This window comes from Balaenoptera musculus, chromosome 6 (genome assembly GCF_009873245.2).
Source record: "Balaenoptera musculus isolate JJ_BM4_2016_0621 chromosome 6, mBalMus1.pri.v3, whole genome shotgun sequence".
In the NCBI taxonomy this organism is placed as follows: Eukaryota; Metazoa; Chordata; class Mammalia; order Artiodactyla; family Balaenopteridae; genus Balaenoptera; species Balaenoptera musculus.
In genome coordinates, this window is record NC_045790.1 from 113,377,842 (window position 1) to 113,401,489 (window position 23,648).

The window sequence follows — 23,648 nt, forward strand, 5'->3', positions numbered from 1 at the left end:
ATGGGCTGAGCTCAACTCCTCTCCAATCCGAAGACGTGGCAAGAACCTCAAGAGGCGGGCAACACTGGTGTCAGGTTGTAAATGAGATCACTGATTTTGAGACAGGGGATATCACTTTCCAAGGTCACTGGCAGAGATTTCAAGTCCGGTCTGTGTGATGGGAAAGCCCATGGTCCTACCCGGCCTCACGTCTGGTCTGCTCGTCCAGACCCCCAGCTCATATACCTGTCTGGCCTGCCCCCACCCGGGCCACAGACAGGAACACTGCCTGTAAACACGCATGTCCTCTTCCATCTCCACCGAACCCCAAGAGACCTGGAGGGCGGGGCTCATTCCACCCATTTTGCCAATGAAAAACTGACAACGCTGAGATCCACCCAGCAAGTCGGTGACTGCAAACTCAGCGGGCATCCTCGGCGATCATTTAAAACGGCCTGGCTGCAAAGGGCGGCAGGGCCAGGTGTGGTGGGCAGGGGGAGGGTAGCTGCCCCAGGACAGCAAGGTGAGGAGTAGAGAAGGAAGAGCCCGGGGTCCGGCCCCCTCCCCCGGACCAAGCCCACTCGCCGGGAAGGCAATTACGTTAGAGGCATTGGCGGTGAGGACCGTGCTGGTGGGAACTTCGGCCCGGCGCCCCCGGTCGGGGGTTCTCGTCAGGGCTCTCGATGCCTTCGCCGTAGTTGAGGTCCTCGTAAGGGGGTGGGGTGTAGTAGTCCTCGCTGGGCACGTAGTCGTAGTCACTGATGCCGGGGTCCTCCTCCTTCCCGGCCCCCTCGCTGGTGTCGGGCACCGGAGGGGCTTCCGTGGGGGGCTGGGTCAGCTCCTGGGAGCCGGGCAGAGACACGCAGGGTTGGGGGGGGCGGCCGGCGCAGCGAGGACCGGGTCGGGGGTTTCCTCTGCGGCGTGAGAGGGAGGCTGACCCATCAGCCAACCGGCCCCTGTGGATCGGGGCACCGGGGCCCCCTTGGAAAGGGGGCGACAGCCCAGCCCGGGGGAGTGCTATGCACGACGAAACCCCGCAATCACGCGCTTGGACAGAGTGAACTGTATCTCAAATTTCTTTTAAAAAGTAAGAGAACAGGGAATTCCCTGGCGGTCCAGTGGTCAGGACTCCACGTTCTCACTGCCGAGGGCCTGGGTTCAGTCCCTGGTTGGGGAACTAAGATCCCGCAAGCCACATGGCGACCAAAACAAAAAAAGTAAGCGAACATTCCAGACTCTTAAGAGCCATACAGGCCAGTGTCCCGGCCACCCGTTGGGGAGGGGACTGGATTCCATCACAGGGGTGTCCCCTGCACCACAGAAAGCCCTCTGCCCCACACTCCCCGTGAGGACAAAGCATATACGGTCCCTGGTCCTCCATTTCCCTGCCAAGCTCCCGCCCACCGGCCCTGCTCTCCACGCATCTCCAAACGGCCCCCATGCTCGCCACGGCCCCCCCCCCCCCCCCACCAACCACGGCCTCCAGGGACCAGCCGCCACCCAGCCAGACCTCGGCCACCTCCGTGGTCTCTCGAGCAGCTTCCACTGGTGTCTTGGTGGGGGTGGGCTCCTTGCCCGCGTCGTCCGTGTCCTCGTAGTAGGGGTACTCGTAGTAATAGGCGTCTCCTTCACCCTCTCCTTCCGGGTACTGAGAGCAAACAGGGCCACGTGAGGAGGGCGTGGGCCCCCCACCCCGAGATGCCAGCCTGCCATCTCCCTCCCTCGTGGGCTCAACTGGGAAGATCGGACCCCAAAAAGCCGTGCCCAGCTCCAGGCACCAACCCCGTGGGCCCTGAAGGGAGTCCTCCCCCTCCATCCCCTGGGGGAGCAGAGCCAGCCCCATGAGGAGTCCAGGGAAGGAAACGGGGACCCCCGGTGGCCTTCAAAGAGAGATGAGCCCTAAGAGGTCCAAATGTCCTGACCCTTTGGCACCTGAGGGCCAGGACAACCAGCCAAACCAAGGGCCCTCCCCGACCTTCACCGAAGGCCCAGGCCTCACGGGAGGGACTTCACAGTGACTGAGATGGTCTCACCCTCAGACCCATTTCTGTATCGGGCATTGGGAGGGTAAGGCGTGGCCAGGAGGCCTCGGCTGCAGGAACCCAGCTGGGAGCACCGTCCACCCTGTTCTCGGGGTGTGAAAGACATGCCTAGCCCCGGACCCCACAGCTTCATGGGCCGCCCCCCTCCTTCTCTTCTGACTGCTCGTGAAAGAAGGGAAGCTCAGAGAAAAAGAGCAAGATTGAATTTTACTTAAAAGAAACAGTCGTCCAATCTGCGCAGGGGCTGGGAGAGGATTTTCATTTGGAAATGGTACAAAGAATTGCAAATCAAATTAACCGAGGTGCTGCTGGGGCGTGAGGGCGGGTGGATGGGAAAGGTTGACCCACAGACACACGGGTCACGGTCAGAGGACAGAGGCGTTGGACATGCTCCTGAAACTCTCGGGCCGAGGCTGCCCCTCAGAGTCGCTGCCGCCCTAGGGGTCAGAGGACCATCATTCTGCTCCGACAGCCCTGAGCCCCTCCTATTTGGCAAGCTCCAGACAGCCCGCCGGGGGCACCTGTGGCGTTTCCGCTCACAGCACCCCACCCAGGTGTTGATCCAGAGGGCGCATGGCTCTCTTCACCCAGAAACTTGCGTGAAAGATTCTTTACCAACATCCGTTTTGACTCAATTGCTTTGGGAGCACAGAACCCTTCGTAAAGTGAGTCAGGAGTCCACCTTGCCCCGGGGATCAAATATAGTCTCACCCAGTGGGTTTACTTAAAACGGGAGTCCCACAGCTTCTGTGTCCCTCCACGCCCACCACCCCCAGACAGCCTGCCCGCGGCTCCCACCAGGACTCACATATTCATCTGGATTGGGGTCCTGAGACTGGGGCTTGTCGGGGACCGCAGTGTCACAGTCAGGGCTGTAGTGCTCGCAGTAATCGTAAGCTGCCCGGTGGTCCGAGACGAAGAGTAGCTGCTGGATGTCTCCCTGGAAAAGGACGAAAGCCCTGAACAGGCAGCACAGACGGCACCCACGTGGGGACCCAGGAGAATTGCCTGACGCCTGAGAGCTTGTCCTCAGGGCCAGACCTCCTCTGGGGAAGCTGCCACCTCCAAGAGCCATTCAAGCGACCTGGCCACCCACGCATTACTGATCCATCCATCCATCCTTCCATCCATCTGTCCACCCAGCCGTCCACCCACCCATCCAGCCAGGCAGCCAGCCAGCCATCCATCCATCATCACCCACCCATCCACCCATCCATCTGCCCATCGATCCATCCATCCACCCACCCATCCATCCACCCAGCCACCCATCCATCCATCCACCCACCCATCCACCCACCCATCCACCACCCACCCACCCACCCATCCACCCATCCATCCATTCACCCACCCATCGATCCATCCATCCATCCACCCACCCATCGATTCATCCATCCATTCACCCACCCATCCATCCATCCATCCATCCACCCATCCATCCATCCATCCATCCATTCACCCACCCATCCATCCATCCATCCACCCACCCATCCATCCATCCATCCATCCATCCATTCACCTACCCATCCATCCATCCATCCATCCATCCATCCATCCACCCACCCATCCATCCATCCATCCATCCATCCATTCACCTACCCATCCATCCATCCATCCATCCATCCATTCACCCACCCATCCATGCATGGATCATCCATCCATCCATCTATCCATCCACTCATCCATCCGTCCACCCATCCATCCATCCATCCATCCATCCATTCACCCACCCATCCATCCATCCATCCATCCATCCACCCACCCATCCATCCATCCATCCATCCATCCATCCATCCACCCACCCATCCATCCATCCATCCATCCATCCATTCACCTACCCATCCATCCATCCATCCACCCATTCATCCATCCATCCATTCACCCATCCATGCATGGATCATCCATCCTTCTCTCCATCCACCCATCCACTCATTCAATAGCCATTATTGAGCACCTACTAAGTGCAAGCTACTGCATCACACATGGCAGATGCACCCATGGCCCAGAAACCACTGCCTAGTGGTGCCCACACCTTTCCTAACACCTTGGGCTTGCCCTGTGCCCCACGGATAAGACCCCATCAGACTGTGTATTCATCAGATTTTCACCGATTCCTCCACCAGCCCCACTGCCCCTTTCTGGCCAGAAGCCTGAGGCCGCCCCTGCCCCTGAGCCTCTGCTCCGCCGCGATCCAGCAAAAGGCACGCACCACTCCCGAAGGGGAGGGCCACGGGCGGCGCAAGAACACGGTGCCCACCTGCACACGTCAGAACCACAGGCCCAGGCAAGGAAGCCGCACCCTCCCTTCCAGTCATTTGGGGAAGGTTCGTGAGGCCCTTCTCTGTGCCAGACCCCAGGAAGAGAGAGATATGGGCCCCCAGGCAGGGGCCAGATGTGGCCTCTCATCGCCGGACCATGGCAGGGCTGGGGTGATGTGTCACCCAAAGTCACTAAGCGCGGGTCCACGGATGGCCTCTGGGATCTGTGAAGCAAGGTGCCGGCCGTGTGCACAGCTCTGGGGACAGGACCCTCGCCCTCCTTGGCTTCCCAAAGGCTCTACGGGTAACCTGACCTAGAGATGGGGTGACAGTCCTGGAGTCCAGCAAAGGCCCATTCCTACCCGATCCCTGAGGCACAGTTCCAAATACGCGGCCTCCCAACCCGGGTTTGAAACCGCCCCGTGACGAGCGAGGACTCGGAACTACCCCCGGCAGCCCGTCTCCACGCAGGGGGCTCGGAGGAGTGGAGCGTGGCCCTCCCACCCCGACGTCCAGCTCTGTCTCCGGCACACAGATGGACCCTCACCGTCAGCGTCTCCGACCGCAGCCTGGCCGCAGTCCCCCAGGGGCTCGGTCTGCAGCCCCTCTGCCTTCCTGCCACTGGGAGGAGTGGGCGTGCAGGGTGGGCAGCCTGCCACTGCCACAGCCCTGGGCCCGTAACAGCACGTGGGGCTGTCATGGGGGCGGAGCAGGAGGGGGGCGCCACCCGCCCACACCTCAACACTCCCCCCCCCGCGCCCCCCCCCTCTCTCAGCCACCCCCTCTCCATCCCTTTGGACGTCAGAGGCCCCTGGCCCACGTTTTAAACTCTCCAGCAGACAGGAACCATACGACAGGCACAGTGAATCAAAACCACACATTTTAATTAAACAACATGACTTCTAGTTCAAATTTCATCCAATTCAAATAAAGTATTTCTCCCTGTGACTGGCAGCTCAATATCTGAATATATGTTCTCCAAATGCAGTTACTGGAAAAAAGAATAGGCTCGGGGCATTTGGGGGGGCAGCTGTGACCCCGGGCAGGGGCGGGGGGCGCCCCCTCGAAGAAGCAGTCAGCACACTCGTCACAGTGGTCTGGCGAAGGGCCTGCCTCCCTGGAAAGCCCAGGTCCCCGGGGGGCGGGCGCGGCCGGTGCATCTCTGTGTCCCTGTATCACAAGGTGTCCGGCCCAGCGCCACGCCTCGCAGGCCCCGCACAGGGCGATGAGCAAGGCCAAGGGCGCGGGCATCCGCTCCCACGAACAGGCCCAGCCGGAGCGGAGGTGCCTCCCACCACTCAGCCCAGGCTCTGGAATGTGCCTGCTGACCCGGCCCCCGGCCAGGCCTGGTTCCCCGCCTGCCCACCCACGCCCCAGATTGCAGCAGTGACCACGTGATCAGTCGAGGGCCCTGCCGGCAGAAAGCCCCCTTCATTTCCGGCACCCACCCTCCCCTGCAAACGCCCGTACATGTTGAAAACCATCTTTCCCGCCAAACCTCAAGTGGGTTTTCACACCAAAAAACATGCCTGTTTGTTCTGTGGGCGTGTCCCTCAGAAGGCAGGGGTCTACTGTCCCCCACCCACTACGGAGAAGGGGAAACTGAGGCATGGGTGCGAAGCCCCCCAGAAGCTCTGCACCCGGATCCTCATCCAGAGCTCCCTCCAGCCCACCCCCTACCTCTTCCTGCAACAGGGAGGGGGCTCACATCCCCGGGCACCCCATCAGGGACAGGAGCTTTGGGGCAGGACCCTGGGGTGACAGATGTGGCACTGGCTCTGCCTCTAGGCTCCCAGACGAAGCAGGTGGCTCCCCTGCCCCCAAACCACCCAGCGGTGCCACCTCCCGAGGGCAGGGCAGCGTGGGGAGGGGGCTTCAGGATGCTGCCTCCAGCCCCCCGCAGCAGACCCCACTGAGGACCGGGAGGAGGAGCTGGGACTCAGGGAACAGCTGCCAAACCCACCTTGCACAAGCCAAGGAAACCCCTCCCTGGCCTCACGGGAAACACCAGGTCTGCACAAAGCTAGGGAGGACCTCGGCCCCCCTCGGGGGTTCTGACCGCTCTCACCTGGGGTGGCTGGTCAACGGTTCTGACTAGAGGCAGGCAAAGCACCGATGGGGTGCTGGGGGCACAGGCAGCCCTTGGGGTGCCACGGGGACACTGGGCGGCCCTGGATGAGGTGTCCTGGGGGCACCACACTCAAGCACGCCCTGAAAGCCATGACCTTAACACCCCATAAATACCCTGAGGCATCCAGGGCAGAGGGAAGTCCTGTCTCCCCCCTGCCCCACACCCAGCGGGGGCTCCCGAGGAACCCGGGCCCCTCAGACTCTCTGCCCTCAAGGGCTCGGGGGCAGGGCCTGGGATTTGGGATCCTTAAGGCTCTGGTCATTGCGAGGGGCAACCAGGCCCGAGAGTGGCCCCTTCAGTCTTCAGACAAGCTCTGATCTTACACTTGTGTCAAAGGCTGCCACCACCCCGCACCCCGAGAGTACCCCTCCTTCCGTCCCCAGTGAGGCCTCAGGAACTCCTCTGCCCCTTCTGGAGCATCCGATCAGAGCCAACCAATTTCTCTCTGCAGCAAGGGGGCATGTGGGCGACTGTCCTGGTGGCCGGCGACCCCAGACAGGACGCAGCCCCTGGGCTCCCCATTTAGCCAAAGGAAACCTGGGGCTCCCCTGCCCTCCTCCACCCTCGGGTGGTCCAGGAGGAGGGCTCTGCCAGAAGTTTGGAAAATCAAAATAGGCCCTGCCATTGAGAGAGGCTGGAAGCCAGAAGTGCCATTATTCGAGCTTGCGCTTTAGGTTGGGGACACTGAACACCTCGCATGCCCCTCCCAGAGACCTCGTCTCCTGCTGTGCTCTGTCTTGTTGAGACCAGAGGCAACTCAGAATCCTTCTCAACACAGGGCTTCCGGCAGCACCACCCAGCAACTTGGAGACGTCGTGCCCCCTGGCTGCCCGCCCCCCGGCTGCCCTAAGCGGGTGCTCGTTGCCCTTCAGACATGCGACGAATGATCACAGCTTGATGACTGTGTTTTGAGAGCATTTTCACGATACCTCGTGGGAGGGGAAACCAAGCTCCAAACTCCAGACCCAGAGGCCCATCACGGAGCCCCTGCCCTGGCAGAGCCTTCCCAGCGGCTGCCGGGGGGAGATGCCGGAGCCCAGCGAGCATCAGCCGGCTGGCCCCCGCTCGCCGTGCCGGCCCTCGCCGACCTCCTGGGACGTCCTGCCTCCTGCCTCCCTGCCCCTCGCAGGTCCCTCGGGACGTGGGGACCTGGAGCTTGGCCTGGCCAGGGCTTCTCAAAAGGGGTTCCATGGAGGGGCCTGGGGTCCTAGCAGGTTTTACACATCAGGCTGCCCCAGAGGAATGTTAGTTAAGAAAGGGTTTACAGGTTTCCTTAGAAAGTCAAAATCCCCGATGTAGTAAAACTGTCTCATTTTACAGATGGAATCTGACGTCAGTGGGGGTGGGTCCCGCCAGCCTCAACAGCAGATCAGCCCCAAGGGCTCCGAGTCCGGGGAACTGTGACGCCATGGCGGGGGTCCAAAGTGTGCCTGGCCACTGCTGGGCGTCCCCCATGCATCTCTCCTGAGCCCCACTGCAACCGCCACTTTACAGATGGGGAAACGGAGGCCGTGGGGTGGAAGAACTTTCCAGAACCAGGAAGGTCCCGCCGTGTATTTCCTCACCCCGCAGCATCCGTGCTGTCTTACACTTGACCAGGGCCTTGGCCCCCTCATCCATGATGCAGCGAGCGCTCACCGAGGGTCCCCACCGTGCTATCTCTGCTCCCCGAAATCCCCACCGTGATACGGGTGAGGCCGCGACCCCCCTGCACGGTCGCCTGCCCAGGCTCACTTCTCCCCCGCTTCGCCCCTCCCTGCCCGGAGCCTTGCCCTCTGAGCCCCGCAGAGCCTGGAGCAGTGGGTGTGGACCCTGCATGGGAAGCTGCTGACCGATTACCACCCGCCCTGCTCCTCCCACACCTACAAGCCCCCGACAGCAGCATTTCTCGCTGCGACCCGCAGGGGCACGTGCCCCGCTCCAGCCCCTGACGGTGGGCCTCCTGGCTCCCACAGACGACAGGACCCACAAGTCACATACGGCCCAGCCCAGAGCGGGCAGCGGACCTACGGAGAGCGCTGGGGGGACACCCGGCGGCTGGGGCTCCGTCTCCTCCTTTAGCAGCAGCCCAGGGCCCGGGGCTGCATGCGCCCACCCCGCCCCACCTGCCACCCGACGGGATGGCTTTCCGGGCACCCACTGCCCACCGCAAGCCTCTGCCTTTCCCCTTTCCAGCCCACCGCCCCCCGGCCCCTCCACGAGGGAGCTGGACCTCGTTTCCTCCCTCTCATCCCCATGTCACAGATGCACCCACTGAGGCTCAGGGGGTGGTCACTCTCGCAAGGGCACGGAGTGGGGGCTCCCTGGAGCCGAGTGTTATGTCCCGCACACACGTCAACCTGCGCTTCCAGCTCCCATAAACAACACCATCACCTCGTCCAGGCAGCCCTCTGTGGGGCAGGTCCCCACCCCACCCGCCTCGTGGATGCTCCTGACACCAGACTCCACATCTCCAATGCAGGCCACGCCCTGTAACCGCTCAGGTTAGCTCTGAGCCGGCCCCAGACTCGGCGCCCCACGCAGCCTGCCCTGCGGTGGCCCACGTCACCTGCCCAGAGAAGCAGGCGCGCTGCTTTCACTGCATCCCTCGCTCCGATGATGCCCAGGGCTTTCTCGTTTTGCGCGCCTTATTTCTGCCCCACCAGGTCAGTAAAGCTTCTGCACCAGCCCGGCGGTCACCACGGCCATTCCACTCCCCACACAGCCCCGACGCCCGGGGTGGCCAGTGGCTGTCCATCTTCCTGCCGAGGACAGGCCGGGCGGCCCGCGAGGCCCCCGCCATCGAGACACACAGGACACAGGTGGCCTTGGCTGAGCCGGGCACTTTGCTGAGGGAATCAGTTCTGCCTTTTCCCATAATGAGATTTTATCCAAGCTGCGCTCCTGCTATGAGCTGAGGAAATTGCAAAGTTTTCGCTGGAGAGCTTTGCAACCCTGAGGGCTGTGGACTCGGAAAACATCTTTGCCCAGATGAGGGAGGCCCTCGCCCTGTGCTTCCCAGCCTGGAGTGTCTGTGCCGCTGTTCCCTCCAATCACACGCCCGGCTTTTCATTTCCTCTCTCCAGTGCTATTTAATCCTGCATGCCTCCTTCCAACAAAAAGCCGTGGGTCCCCTGGGGAAGCCAGCCCTGCAGGGACTGCCCCGCACCACGGGCCCCTCCCTGTCCAACCCGAACCGGCCCCGAGGGGCTCCCACTGCGCACTTGGCTTTTCCTGTGGATTTTGCAGCTGATTTTAGCCAGAGCACGTCACACTCGTAAATGGAGACACACGGTCTTTTGAGAGGACGGACGGACGGATACTTCTTGTCCCAGGCTGGGGGAGGAGCGTGCAGTCTACAGAGCAAAAACAAGAAGGAAGCATCGACCTTCGGCTGCCAGGGGTCCGGTCACAAATCTGGCCCTGGTGAGGACGGCCCAGTCTGGGTCCACTTCCCAGCAAGTGACACAGAGCAGGCACACGTGCGCACAGGGCGCCAGGGACACGCAGGCACACGTGCGCACAGGGCACCGGGGACACGCAGGCACACGTGCGCACAGGGCGCCGGGGACACGCAGGCACACGTGTGCACAGGGCGCCGGGGACACGCAGGCACACGTGGTCACTGCCCACCCTGCAAAGCTTTCCTCCCCAGGGGAGCCTGGTGGGTCTGACACTGGGACCAGCCTGGGGGACACAGGGCAGGGGGCTTCTATGAGCCACCTTCTTGATGTCCCAGGAGACTTCACACATGAAAGACCTCCCGAGTCCCCCTTCCTGTTCAAGCTCTCACGGCCCAAACAGGTCACACTTTACATCTTGTTGTGACATTTTTCATCGAAAGTCACACAATGGAAAGGGAAGGGCCCAAGCCAGGGGGGTCTAAGTCACTTTTTCTATGATTTTCGCAGCACCCACAGTGTGAGAAAGAGTTCAACACCATTCAGGTGAGTGAGTGAGTGCTAAAGAAAGATTTCCGTGCAGTTGGAAGCCACTTCCTGCTGCCCCCCAGGTCCCGCCTCCATGGTCCATGTCTGTGGCCTTCCCCCCACTATGTGGCCACCACTGGTCCCAACCCAATTCTCACCTGCGCCACCCGCCCCTGGTGTCTCCTCACACCTGCACTGGTGCAGGCGGTGTGCGCCACACCTGAGTCTCCACGAAAGGGCCAGGGGCAGGGATGGTGGGGGGATGGTCAAGTCCCAGCCTCATCAGACCTGAAACTAGCCACAGTGACTAAAGGGTCACCTTAGTGAACTCAGAGAGTGGACACCTCGTCCCCAGACCAAGGGACAGGGCAGCAGAGCCAGCGGCAGGGACCAGGCTGGCTCACGGGCCCACTGGACTCTATAAAGGGCATGGGTCTCACATCCTTTCCCCATTGGCTACGTGGCCCTAGATATTTCACTCCAGACATTTAGGTGAGCAGCCCAGCCTGGGCAGCACGTGAGTGAAGCTGTCCCGTCCTTCCCCCACCCCAGACTTTCAGAGCAGCAAGCCTGTGGGCACTGGACTGACCACACAGCACGGGGACACATGTGTCGTGATAAGCTCCACAGAGGAAGGAGCACGACCCTGGGCACCACCACAGGAAGGGGTGAGGCAGTGACCACAGGTGGCCTGGGTGCAGGATTCCGCCCCTTGCCGGCTGTGGGGCCTTAAGCACATCACTGAATCTCCCCAGGCCTCCGAGTGTGTATTTGCAAAGGAGATAACAAGATCTACCTCACTGAGGACTAAGCGTGATGGTACACGTAGGATGCTTGGTGGGCCTGGCACCTGGTGAGGCCTAGACAAAGTGGCAACTGCCATCCCTGCCATCACCACCACCATTTCTACCATCACCACCACCATCACCATCATCACCACCATCACCATCAATATCATCACCATCACCATCATCACCACCATCACCGTCAACATCACCATCACCATGATCACCATCATCACCACTACCATCACCATCATCACCACCATCACCATCAACATCATCATAATCGCCACCATCACCAGCATCACCACCACCATCACCACCAGCACCATCACCACCATCATCACCACCACCATCATCATCACCATCACCACCATCTTCATCATCATTACCATCCTATCACCACCACCACCATCATCACCATCACCATCACCACCACCACCATCACCATCATTACCATCACCAACACCATCATCACCATCACCACCACCATCATCACCATCACCACCATCACCCTCATCACAAATATCATCACCCTCACCATCATCACCATCACCACCATCATCACCATCATCATCACCATCACCACCACCATCATCACCACCATCACCACCATCACCATCATCACCACCATCACAACCATCACCACTATCACCACCATCACCATCATCACCACCATCACCACCATCACAACCATCACCATCATCACCACCATCACCATTATCACCACCATCACAACCATCACCATCATCACCACCATCACCATCATCACCACCACCATCACCATCATCATCACCACCACCATCACCATCATCACCATCACCACCATCATCACCATCACAACCATCACCACCACGACCACCATCACCACCACCATCACCACTATTACCACCATCACTCCCATCCCCATCATTAACATCACTACCATCACCACCACTATCATTGCCATCATCATGACCACCACCATCACCACCATCATTACTATTATCACCACCATCATGACCACCACCATCACCATCATCACCATCATCACCACCACCATCACCACTATTACCACCATCACTCCCATCCCCACTATTACATCACTACCATCACCACCACTATCATTGCCATCATCATGACCAAACCATCACCATGACCACCATCATCACCACCATCACCACCACCATCACTATTACCATCATCACCACCATCATTACCACCACCATCCATCACCATCATCACCATCATCATCACCACCATCACCACTATTACCACCATCACTCCCATCCCCATCATTAACATCACTACCATCACCACCACTATCATTGCCATCATCATGACCACCACCATCACCACCATCATCACCATCATTACTATTATCACCATCACCACGAGGACCACCATTGACCACCATGACCACCACCACCATCACCAACACTAACATCACCAACATTGTCATCACCACCATCACCACCACCATAACCACCATTACCATTCCCACTCCCATCCCCATCATTAACATCACTACCTTCACCACCACTACCATTGCCATCATCATCACCAACAACATCACCATCACCACCAACACCACCACCTCCACCACAACCACCATGACCGCCATCACCACCATCACCATCAGCCCTGGATTCCTGACAAAGGCTCACTACCCTCTCCCTCTGAAGGCAGTCAGCTCTGATTATTCATTCTTTCACCCTTTCAACCAGCATTTTTAGCACCTCTATGATAAGCTTATTGACACAAAGACAAATAAATCAGTGCCCTTGACCGCAAATCTCAAGCTCTCATTGATTCCTCAGGAGGTGCCCAGGTGACCTCCTCTGCCTGGCGAGGTCAAGGAAGGCATCCTGAAGGCAGTGGCCTCGGAGCTGGGCCCTGGTGGAGGAGGTGGATGCTGAAGGTTCATATGTGTGAACGCCCTGTTCCGTGGTCCTCACTTTGCCACTGCCTCGCCCCATACCCCTGGACGAGACGCTCCACCTCAGGCACCGGCTCCGTCTCCATCCTGCCGCCCCACTCTAGGCGCAGACCTCAGGTCTTAGTTCAGCCTCCGCCGCGCACGTCCAGCCCCTCGATCATCCCACCCTCTGTTCCGAACGCATCACTGTGACGCCGCATCACACCCATGGTCGCTAACGGGCTTGCCACGTGCAGACCCCTGCATCTCCTCCAGGGGAGTGTCCTACACCCGCATCTCCCCATCCCGCACCTGCCAGCTGCTTGTTTTGAACCCAAGTGCAGAAATACACATTCACCCTCACTGAATTTCACTTCCTTGGTTCTAGAACACGGTCCCAACCTGAAAGACCTTTCTGCGGCATCTTATTCTGTCAACCAATGAGAGTAACTTGGCATCGTTTGTGACAGACCCCACGCAGGTCTTTCTGCAGGTCCACAGTCATGAGAAGGATTCACTGCATGCAGAACACACACTTCCCCGCGGGGAGGCCAGGCAGGGGAGTGGTGGGAAGGGGTTGATTTTAGACACTCAGGCTGCCCCACACGCTCCAGGCCAGCACCCCCGTTCTGAGCAGACTCTGTGCCATAATCCAGCCTCACTTCAAGCACTGAGGTCATGCGGCATGACACCTGGCCAAGGTCCCAGGCTCTGCCCCAGACCCGGCAACCTCGACTGCAAACACACACTGCTGGACGTGGGAAGGATGGGGTGACACAGTGTGGCTGACTCATGGGGACAATCTACATGACCCAATCCCTGAGAAGTGGCCTCAAACACAGCCTCCTGGGAGCATTAACTTCAGGCAGTGGGGCTGGGCTCTGGAGAAGGTGGTGTGTGCTCAGGGAAACTAACCTGCAGAATTATTTATATTAATCGATTTGTAGAATTCCAGGCCTCCACGAGGGTCAAGAGTCACTGCAGTGCCCTCAAGTCCCAGCTGCCGCCTGGTCACTCCCTGGACCTTTTGGAAAGACCTGCTTGTGGACAGACTCTGGACCGGCCGCAGCTGGATAGACATCACCTGGAGGGGCCTGGAAAATGCAGCTCAGACTAGAGAAAACTGCGATTCCGGGTTGAAAGTGAGCAGGGCCAGGCCTGGGGGGACGGGCCAGAAGGAGGGGGCTCACTTTGAGTGGAGACACTCATAGTCCTTGGAGCTCAGGAAGGACTGAGAACCAGGGGCCGGCTGGAGGGTCACCTCCGAGAGGGGAGTGAGCAAACAGGGGCTCCATCAGGCTGGAGAGTGAGACCCCCAAAGGGACAGGGACAGAAGTCTGACACTGGGGACCCAGCAGCCCCCATCTGATCCAGGGAATGCTCCAGACCTGGGCCCGAAATCCAGCCCTGCACTTCCCTGCTGTGTGACCTTGAGCAGGTGGCTTTACCTCTCTGGGCTCCAGGTTCCCCACATGTGCTATGGAGCCAACACTATGCACATCCCCTGGGCTCTGTGAAGACTCATCAGGAGAAGGAGACCAAACAGCGCAGCCCGCACACACACCTGACCTTCCCGGTGCTGAGAGCTTCCAGGAAAATCCATGGTGGCACAGTCAGAAATGAGCTGAGATGGATTTTCCGTGTCCTCAGAGATCAAGACCATCAAAGACCTCTGACGAATGCTCCGGACAACTGTTATCGGGTCCCCCTGCCACCGGCCCCTCCAACCTCAGAGCACCCTCGAGAAGGGGGCACCCAGCAACCTCATGTGCTGACCCCCATCTCGGAGGCTCTTTTCCCGGAGGCGGTGGAAGGGGTCACGGGGTTCCCAGCCTGGAGGCACGGCGCTGGGGGCCAGCCCCTCCCCGCCTTCCCCTCTGCCCCTCAGGGGGGTCTCACTGCACCCCCAGAGCCGCCCAGCTATAGCCCACGCCCAGGGTTTGCAGGTGAGGATCGAATCCCCGCTGCTCTCCCTGCCAGCTGAGCCTGCAGACCTTCAGGCCCCCCTCCCGTCTCGGAATCCGCCCGCCTATAGCACGGGGTGGTAACAACAGCTGCGAGAATCCATTATTATCATGAGAACCATCATAAGAAGAAACTCCCTCCCCGAGAATTCATGTGACACCTGTGTCCCCCCCCTCCTCCAGGGGCCCTCCACCAGCATCACTGACAGAAGCGGGACGCCCAGTGCTGGCTGGCGGGCCGAGGGCTTTGTCAGGCACTGTGGCCGTCCATCGTCACCGCAAGCCCAGCAGTCCCACCTTCAGGGCGAGCAAGCTGAGTCCCGGGATTGCCCAAGGCCCTGCGGACGGTAAGTGAGGCCAGGGCCGCCTTCAGCGGCTGGCTGTGGTTAAGAAGGAGGCCATGCACCGGCAGGACCCCCTCACCCTCCAGCCGTCTACGCCGGCAGCTCCCTGGCTCAAGTGGGTGGGCTCCCCTCGGCCACTACCCTCACCTCCCCATCCCACCCACTGCCACTGCCGGCGGGACCGCGGGACTCAGCATCCACGAGCTTCGGCAGCAACGGCCCGACCCTCCGGGAAAGCCATAGACCCCTGACCCTCCTCCGACACGACCCAGTCCGTCCCCAGCGCCCTCCTCTCGAGCCGCTGCGGCCTGCGGGTCACCGGGCACCACCCTCCCTGGGGACCCACAGATCAGAGAGTCCATTGTAAGCTGCGTGACGCCACAAGGCCGGCCTCCAGCACTGCGCCAGCCTGTCGGGTTGGGACATGGGCCTGTAGCTCACAGTTTCCATGGAACAAACCCGCAGCCCTCTCGGGCCAGGCAGCAGGAGGAGCCAGGTCCTGAAGCACATGGGCAAAGCAGGGCCTGCCTGATGCTCTGGGGTCTCTCTGGACCCCTCCTTGCCGGGCCCAGGTAGAGAGGTCCCCCACCCACTGTTGGGCTCAACACAGATCATGAACACCCGGCACGACCCAGGAGAGCACCCCACCCCCTGAAAATCACTGCCCACCCGAGGAGCGAATCCAGGCGAAAGCCCCTTGGCGGAGACATTTAACGTGAGACCATGCGATTCCTTCACTGTCATTCTGCTGCCACCAGCCTCTGCTAAGTGGTCACACCCTCCCCAGCCCACAGGCTGCCGACCACCTGCCCCAGGCGGAGTCCTGGCCCCAGCTTGCCCACAGCCCAGCCTCTCCTGCACCCGAACTGGAGACAAAAACGCACTTCAAACTCCCTGCCCACTGCCTTCACTGGTCAGTCAGCCGCCCATTCAAGCCGGGAGCCGCGCACAGCGCTGGCCCCCTAGCCCCTCCAGCCGGCAAGAGCTTACCCGCCAGCCTCCTTGGGCAGACACAACTCAGCAGCCTGAGACAAACCTTGATTTGAAAACAAGCAAATATGCGTGCCCAGAGATGCGCTTTTAATTACCCGCATGTGCCCTGCAGGCATTAATGGGGAGCAGCCCCTCCCCACGCTGGCCTGGGCAGTGGGCTGGATAGGGACCCCCCACCCCAGGACCAAGTCCTCATCCCCGGAACCTGGGAATGTGGCCTTACTGGGAAACAGCGTCTTCACAGGTGTAGTTAAGTGACGGGTCTCAAGAAGAGAAATCAGTGGGAATGTAAATTGATACAGCCACTATGCAGAACAGTATGGAGGTTCCGTAAAAAACTAAAAATAGAACTACCATACGACCCAGCAAACCCACTACTGGGCATATACCCTGAGAAAACCATAATTCAAAAAGAGTCATGTACCAAAATGTTCATTGCAGCTTTATTTACAATAGCCAGGACATGGAAGCAACCTAAGTGTCCATCATCGGATGAATGGATAAAGAAGATGTGGCACATACATACAATGGAATATTACTCAGCCATAAAAAGAAATGAAATGGAGGTATTTGTAGTGAGGTGGATGGAGTTAGAGTCTGTCATACAGAGCAAAGTAAGTCAGAAAGAGAAAAACAAATACAGTATGCTAACACATATATATGGAATCTAAGGGAAAATAAAGGTCATGAAGAACCTAGTGGTAAGATGGGAATAAAGACACAGACCTACTAGAGAATGGACTTGAGGATATGGGGAGGGGGAAGGGTAAGCTGTGACAAAGTGAGAGAGTGGCATGGACATATATACACTACCAAATGTTAAATAGATAGCTAGTGGGAAGCAGCCGCATAGCACAGGGAGATCAGCTCGGTGCTTTGTGACCACCTAGAGGGGTGGGATAGGAAGGGTGGGAGGGAGGGAGATGCAAGAGGGAAGAGATATGGGAACATATGTATATGTATAACTGATTCACTTTGTTATAAAGCAGAAACTAACACACCATTGTAAAGCAATTATACTCCAATAAAGATGTTTCAAAAAAAAAAAAAAGAGAGAATCAGCCTGGATTAAGATAGACCCCGAATCGAATGACTTGTGTCCTTATAAGAGGCAGACAGAACAGAGACGCAGGGAGGAGAGGAGAGGCCCGGTGAGCACAGAGCAGGGACAGGAGTGACGCGCCACAGCCAGGGACACCTGGGCTTGTGCTTCCCCAGGAGCACTTCCCTGCCCTGTCAGGCCACCCGAGGCAGCACCCTTCCAGATTATGCCACCTGCTGCTGGGCCTGGCCACGCCCACTGCCCTCCAAGCTGGAAGAAGCAGGAAGGACCCTCCCCTGGAGCCCCTGGTGGGAACTCTGCCCCACCCATTTCAGACTGCAGATTTCCAGCTTCCAGAACCAGGAAATAATAAACTCCTGTCTCTTTAAGAGACCAAATTGGAGACATTTGTTTCTGGGGTCCCAGGAAACACACGGAGACTGCAACATCCCTGTTCTTGCCAGGAATCAGGGAAGGTCCCTGTGAAGTGGGCAGAGCTGAAGCAGAGGGGCCTCTGACCTTGACTCACTCACGCCCCTCTGCTTCCCTAGGGTCCGCCTCGCTGGGCGCAGGGCTGCCGCCTCACGTGGCCTGACGCAGCAGGGCACGGCTCCCGGGCGATGCACGGATGGACGCGAAGGAGAGGGCAGGGACCAGGGTGGGCATGGTCCTCTGCCAGGCCCTGCCCAGGACGTGCGGTTTGCGGCAGGAAAGGCTGGGGCTGAGCTGCCCCCTCGGGGACTTGGACCCAAGACTTAGCCCTGGGAGCTTCCGCACCACCGACTGAAGTGCGAGTACACGGCCTCGACTGTGATAGTTGCCGCGCAGACGCTGGGCCCTCCACGGCGGCTCTGCGTGCCAGGGCAGAGCATTCGTCAGGGGTCTTTGATGGTTCGCTCTGAGTCTTGATCTCTGAGAACGTGGGGGGCTGTGTGCGCGGCGGGCCGACCTCGGCATCAACCTTGAACGCGCTGGCCCGATTTCCAGATACAGCCGCGCTTCCCACCCGGAGAGCCCAGGTCCTCCTATTCCCAGCACCGGTCTACCCGGCAACGCCAACTGGAGAAACACCCGTGGACCCAGGGAGGGGCACCTGGCCAGTGAACACTGTCAACTAGTGGGGATGGAGGCGCAGAGACACCCCCAGACAAGCCCGCAGAGCTGCTCACTGCCCGCAGATGCCCTCTGGCCGTATCCCCATCGTACCCACCTGTGTCTGAATGGACACGAAAGTGAACCCAGAGTGGCCCCACTGGCCCCGCAAATGCACCACCTTCCAAGGAAGGGACAAGCGCACTCCAGAAGTTGTCTGCAGCCTCTCTCTAGAGAGCCGTTGGCGTCAAATTGACAAAGCCGTGGGAAGGCAGACAGAAAGGGAGTAAAGTGCAAATGAGGGTCACGCTCAGACCCAGCAGCACCAGGTTCAACGCCATCGGCAGGACGCGTGCTTTCTCCAGCACCGTCCCTGGGTGCGACAGGACACAGGAGGCCTCATGCTACCCGGCCCTGCAGCTCACCCATCACCACACCCCTCGTCGCCCAGGTGCATGTCTGTCTGCCCTGTAGCCTCTAGATCAACCAGTGTCCTGCACCCCAGGGGGCTCCGGGCAAGTGATCAATGATGGGATGTTCCCAGAGTCAAGGGTCACAGGTCACAGCCTTGGCCTCTGACACCAGCTCACTGCTGCCTCTCCTTCGAGACCCTGATGCCAGGCACCCCGCACGTCGAGGAGGGTGAGTCGGCGCTCCTGAGAGCCATCCCGGGCCGGCTCCGTGGATCGCTGGGAAAGCGCCTCCCCGGCCGTGGCCCCCTTCCCGCCCCGGGAAAGCTAAATTCCAAGAAAGACCATGTCAGTGGAAAAGACAGGCCCCTGGAAAAAGGGAATCAGGGATTAAGTAAACCACTGGGTCTTTCCAAATGGCCGAGGAGAGCAGACAGATGGCAGGACCGTTACTTGAACGCAATGCCGTTCTTTCCCTGCCAGCACGCGGGGATTCCGCGGAGAAAAGCTCCAGTTTGTAGTCTGTTCGGTCTTGCTGCCCCTTGAAACATGCAACAGCTTAAAAGCAGACTTGGCTCCTGGCTCAGAACTCACCGGCTCCCCGTCCCCCAGGGCAGGTGGTCTCCTCCACATCCCCCTCCATTCGAGGACCCAAGAGGAGGGTCCTTCCCCTGCAGAACCCAGAGCACACGCCCTCCCCCAGCCAAGCACCAGGCTCTGGCTTGCCCCCCAGTCCCACCCTCCAGACCCCTCCATCTGGAACACCCGCCGGCTCCAGGACCGCAGGTGAGCCCAGGGCGGGTGCGGGGCCCACCAGTTCAGTCCCATGTTTGAGAGCCTGGCCCAGGGAAGCGTGTTGTGCAGGTCACCAGTCACGCGGGGAAGGCTAGCTCTGGCAGCCACTGCCCCTGCTAGCAGCTCGTGCTGGCTCTTCCTGGAAGGTTCCAGGGCTTCAGACCCCACAGGCCAGGGGACTCCAGTGTCCCCGGGGCCTGTGCAAGACGATGGGAACCAAGCAGCCTGGAGCAAGGCCAGGCACCCACCAGCACCATCGGGACCACCAGGGATGCACCCTGGCTGGGGACGGTCCCAGTTTCCTTGGTCAGGTGGATAGAGAGATGCAGAGGTAGCCGTGACTGTCACACCCGCCACGACATCAGGACAGGTCATCGCCTCTCAGCAACAACAGACCAACCCCGCTGCGCTGCAGTTTTGCTGGGTGACCTTCTGTAGGTTACTCAACCTCTCTGGTGCGGGGAGGGCAGAGCACACAGGCGGCGTGTTGTCACAGGGCCCTGTTGATGGCCCTGCCTGGCTTCCCACTCAGGTTTGCCACTGACAAAATATAGCCACTTCCCCCTCCTGCCAGACACACTCGCTCTCCTGGCAGTCTTGTCTGTTTCCGAAAACACAAAGCTTGTCCTAAGCCCGGGGTGAAAACAAGACTTTCTCCTGCACAGGGAGGCCCGCAGGTCCCCGCTTCATAAGGGTCCGAAGAATACCCTCCACTTCCCACGACGGCGGGCCCTTGTGGGGTGGGACGAAGCCCCGGGACCCCCAGCTGCTCACTGGTCCCAGGGCACGGGTACACCCCAGGAGAAGGGACAGGACACAGGACACGCAGCTCCCCAGGAATATCACTGCGGACGCCCCCCGCAGGCAGGTCCTCAGGCAGCCCTGTAGGGCACACGCTCCACCTGGAAACAGGTGGGCAAGGACGGGGGCTTGGCCAGGTCAGCGAGGTGGGCGGCAAAGCAGTGACCAGGGAGCCAGCCCGAGCCCCTTCCAGAGCGCACCACGGCACCCTGAGGGACAGTCCCCGCCTGGGGGCTCTGGCCGGGAGCACGCACCCTGCCCAGGGCAGCACGACCACAGCCAGTCCCTTCCCTTTGGGTTTCTGGGCACAGGAGCGGGGGGCCCCGTGAGCCCAGGCGGCCCCACCCCCTGCATGGCTCAGGGCCCTCATCTCTAAGGCGGAGGTCCAGCACCTAACTGGCACGGTGAGATAAGGGACAGCTCGTGACCCTGTGCCACCACAGAGGGAGCGGACGTTGGTCACAGCCGCTACCATGGTTGACAGGTCAATGCAGGTGGATGTTGACGGTGGGCCACCCGCTCTGACTGCCAGGGCTCTGGTCGGTGTGGTTCGCTATGGTCCTCACAGGTGCAGGCATTTTACAGAGATTCCATCGGGCCACCCCACGACCCCTAGCATTGGCCCCGTCGCACCCATTTTACAGATGAGGACATTGGGCTCGGACAGGTTCAGTGTGGGCTCCAGGCCATCAGCCAGAAGGGACGAGCATGAAGGCCTGGGGGACCTTGCTATGCACCTCACTTCCTCCCTGGGTGGCTTTGGAAGGACGGGATGTCCAATGTCCCCATATAGCGGGGTGACCCCATCAGAGCCAGGCTCAAACAGGGGCTGGGGAGGCCGAGGGAGCGGGGGCTGCTGCCACCTGCCCCAGCCACACACCCAGGCCAGCGGTGGCACCAGGGAGGCCCCGGGCACGGTACAGTCTGGCTAAAACCGGGCACTGCACTACAGGAAGTGTTTGTCTTGGCCTTGACGGTCTCCATCCCCGGCTCTCTCTGTGGATAAAGGGGGCCTCTGTGTGCCCACGCGCACCCCAGGAAAAACCCCAGTGGCCCCAACAGACTCTCTAGAGTTCAGTAAATCCCTGTTTGGAAACAGCACACATCACAAAACCCAGCGTGTGCCAGCGGCGACTTGGCCCTCCACCAAAGTACCCAGAATCCTTCCAGCACCCCCAGAGCCTCCAAGAGCTTTGGGACAAATTGGCTTTTAATGAGGGGAAGTCATCCTTCCCAGGGAAGAACGTGGCTGCTGGGAAATTGTTTTCAATGGCGCTGGCCCCTCCTTCTAAAGAGACTTCTCCAGAAACTGAAGTGGTTAAAAATGCCAAGTGTCGTTATTTGGAATATACTGGAAAGTCAAGAGTTAAATCACTTTTATTTATAAAAATTCTGTTTCACTCACCACGAGACAAAGGGGGGCTGGGGATATGAGGCCAACCCACCCAACTTTATCCTTGCTCTCTGAAGGAAAAAAAGCAAAAAATGAGGCTCTGGGGCCCGTGAGGGCATCACCGCCTCTAGCTCGCTGGTCTTCATTAGGAAACACAGGTCACATTTTCCGATGTGGACACATCCAACAGCCAGGAAAGTCCAAGGCTACGGAATCACCTCCTTCAGAACGTGAATAGCTTGTGGTCAACAAAAATCTCTGCTGCCTGGCAGACACTCTCCCTCAAATCGAAAGCCACGACCAGGAAGAAGGGCCCCCCAGAACGCTGAACATATTTCTGAGCTACGGATTCAATCAAACGCCTGCATGCTCTCAGCCACAGAGCAAGACCTACTCAGCTTGTTGGGAGGCTAAACAGAGGAGGAAACCAGAGTTATCCGATCTGAGATCCATTTCTTTTCTTTTTTTTTTTTTTTGAATTTTATTTATTTATTTTTATGCAGCAGGTTCTTATTAGTTATCTATTTTATACATATTAGCGTATACATGTCAATCCCAATCTCCCAATTCATCCCACCACCACCCTCCACCCCACTTTCCCCCCTTGGTGTCCATACGTGTGTTCTCTACATCTGTGTCTCTATTTCTGCCTTGCAAACCGGTTCATCTGTACCGTTTTTCTAGATTCCACATATATGCGTTAATATACGATATTTGTTCTTCTCTTGCATTTCTTTTTGATAATTATAAATTGTTTTCCTTCTCTAATCATAAACGTGGGTAACAGCTACGGAATGCTGGCTGTGGGCCACGCATATGCCTCGGTGGTCCTTAAACACACCTCACCCACACAAGCATTTCAGAGAGGCTAAGCAGTCACCCAGGATCTCACAGCACGTAAACAGGGCAGCTGGGACTTGAACCCAGCCCTGACTTTCCTAGTGCTTCCCTACAGCACCGGAGTCTTAACAGATTTGTGCTCATGGGAAAACTGGCTCAGAAAATCAAGGAAGCAGGATTTGGTTTAGGATCCTTATTTTTTTAAAAGACAGATAAAGCTTTTTCCTGAATCGTTACGATAAAAGACACACCATCAGCACACAAAAGGCACTAGAAATCAGGAAGATTTGGCAACAGCGCAGAAAAGCTACCACACGGTACATGAATTCAAACCCCAGCCTCGGCACACGGACCCACCTCCGCATTCAGACCTCGAGCAAGGGCGGCGGCAGCGCCCCAGGCTCCCGGGCGCTGAGCAGGTACCCAAGCACAGCGCTTCTCAGATGAGCCCAGGTGAGCCCCCGGCACCTCTCGAGGCAACACGACCAGTACCCACGTTTTACAAATAAGTCCTAAATCTCACCAAAGCCACCTGCTTTACCCGGATCCTCCCGCCAGCAAGAGGTCTACACCGGCAAAAACTTAATCCCAGTTGGTGCGACCCCCAAGCCTTTGACAGTAGCTCCCCGGGAGGACCCCAAAGCCGCTCAGGCCTGGCTGAGGACAGCCCAACCGTCTGCAGTTCATCCCGGGTCTCTGGGCAACTGGGGTCAGAGTCATGCTCGGAGGGTGTGTCGCCATAACTCGCAAAATTTGGCAGCGCCTGCAGAATCCAGGCACCCAGCCCACCCTGCTGTGCACAGGCCGCGGCCGTCCTGGACTCCTGCTGTGCTGAGCAGCTGCCAGCTTCGGCAGGACCCACGGACCCACCTCCACACACTGGTTCCGCCATCCCCCCAACCCCCGCTTCCACGGAGAGGTGGCTGTTCTGATCTGTCCTTGCTCATCCACATCTGACCAGCTGGGCTCTGTCCACCTTT

The 23,648-nt window shown here is 59.0% G+C and overlaps 1 protein-coding gene across 1 annotated transcript in view; it reads right to left on the bottom strand.

The window, feature by feature from the left end:
- The window catches only part of COL5A1 (collagen type V alpha 1 chain), a 167,692-nt gene that overhangs the window by 96,171 nt on the left and 47,873 nt on the right, over positions 1–23,648 (bottom strand). Inside the window, 2 exon segments of the mRNA XM_036854371.1 lie at positions 1,490–1,627; positions 2,830–2,961. Of these exon segments, the coding sequence (XP_036710266.1) occupies positions 1,490–1,627; positions 2,830–2,961 (270 nt within the window).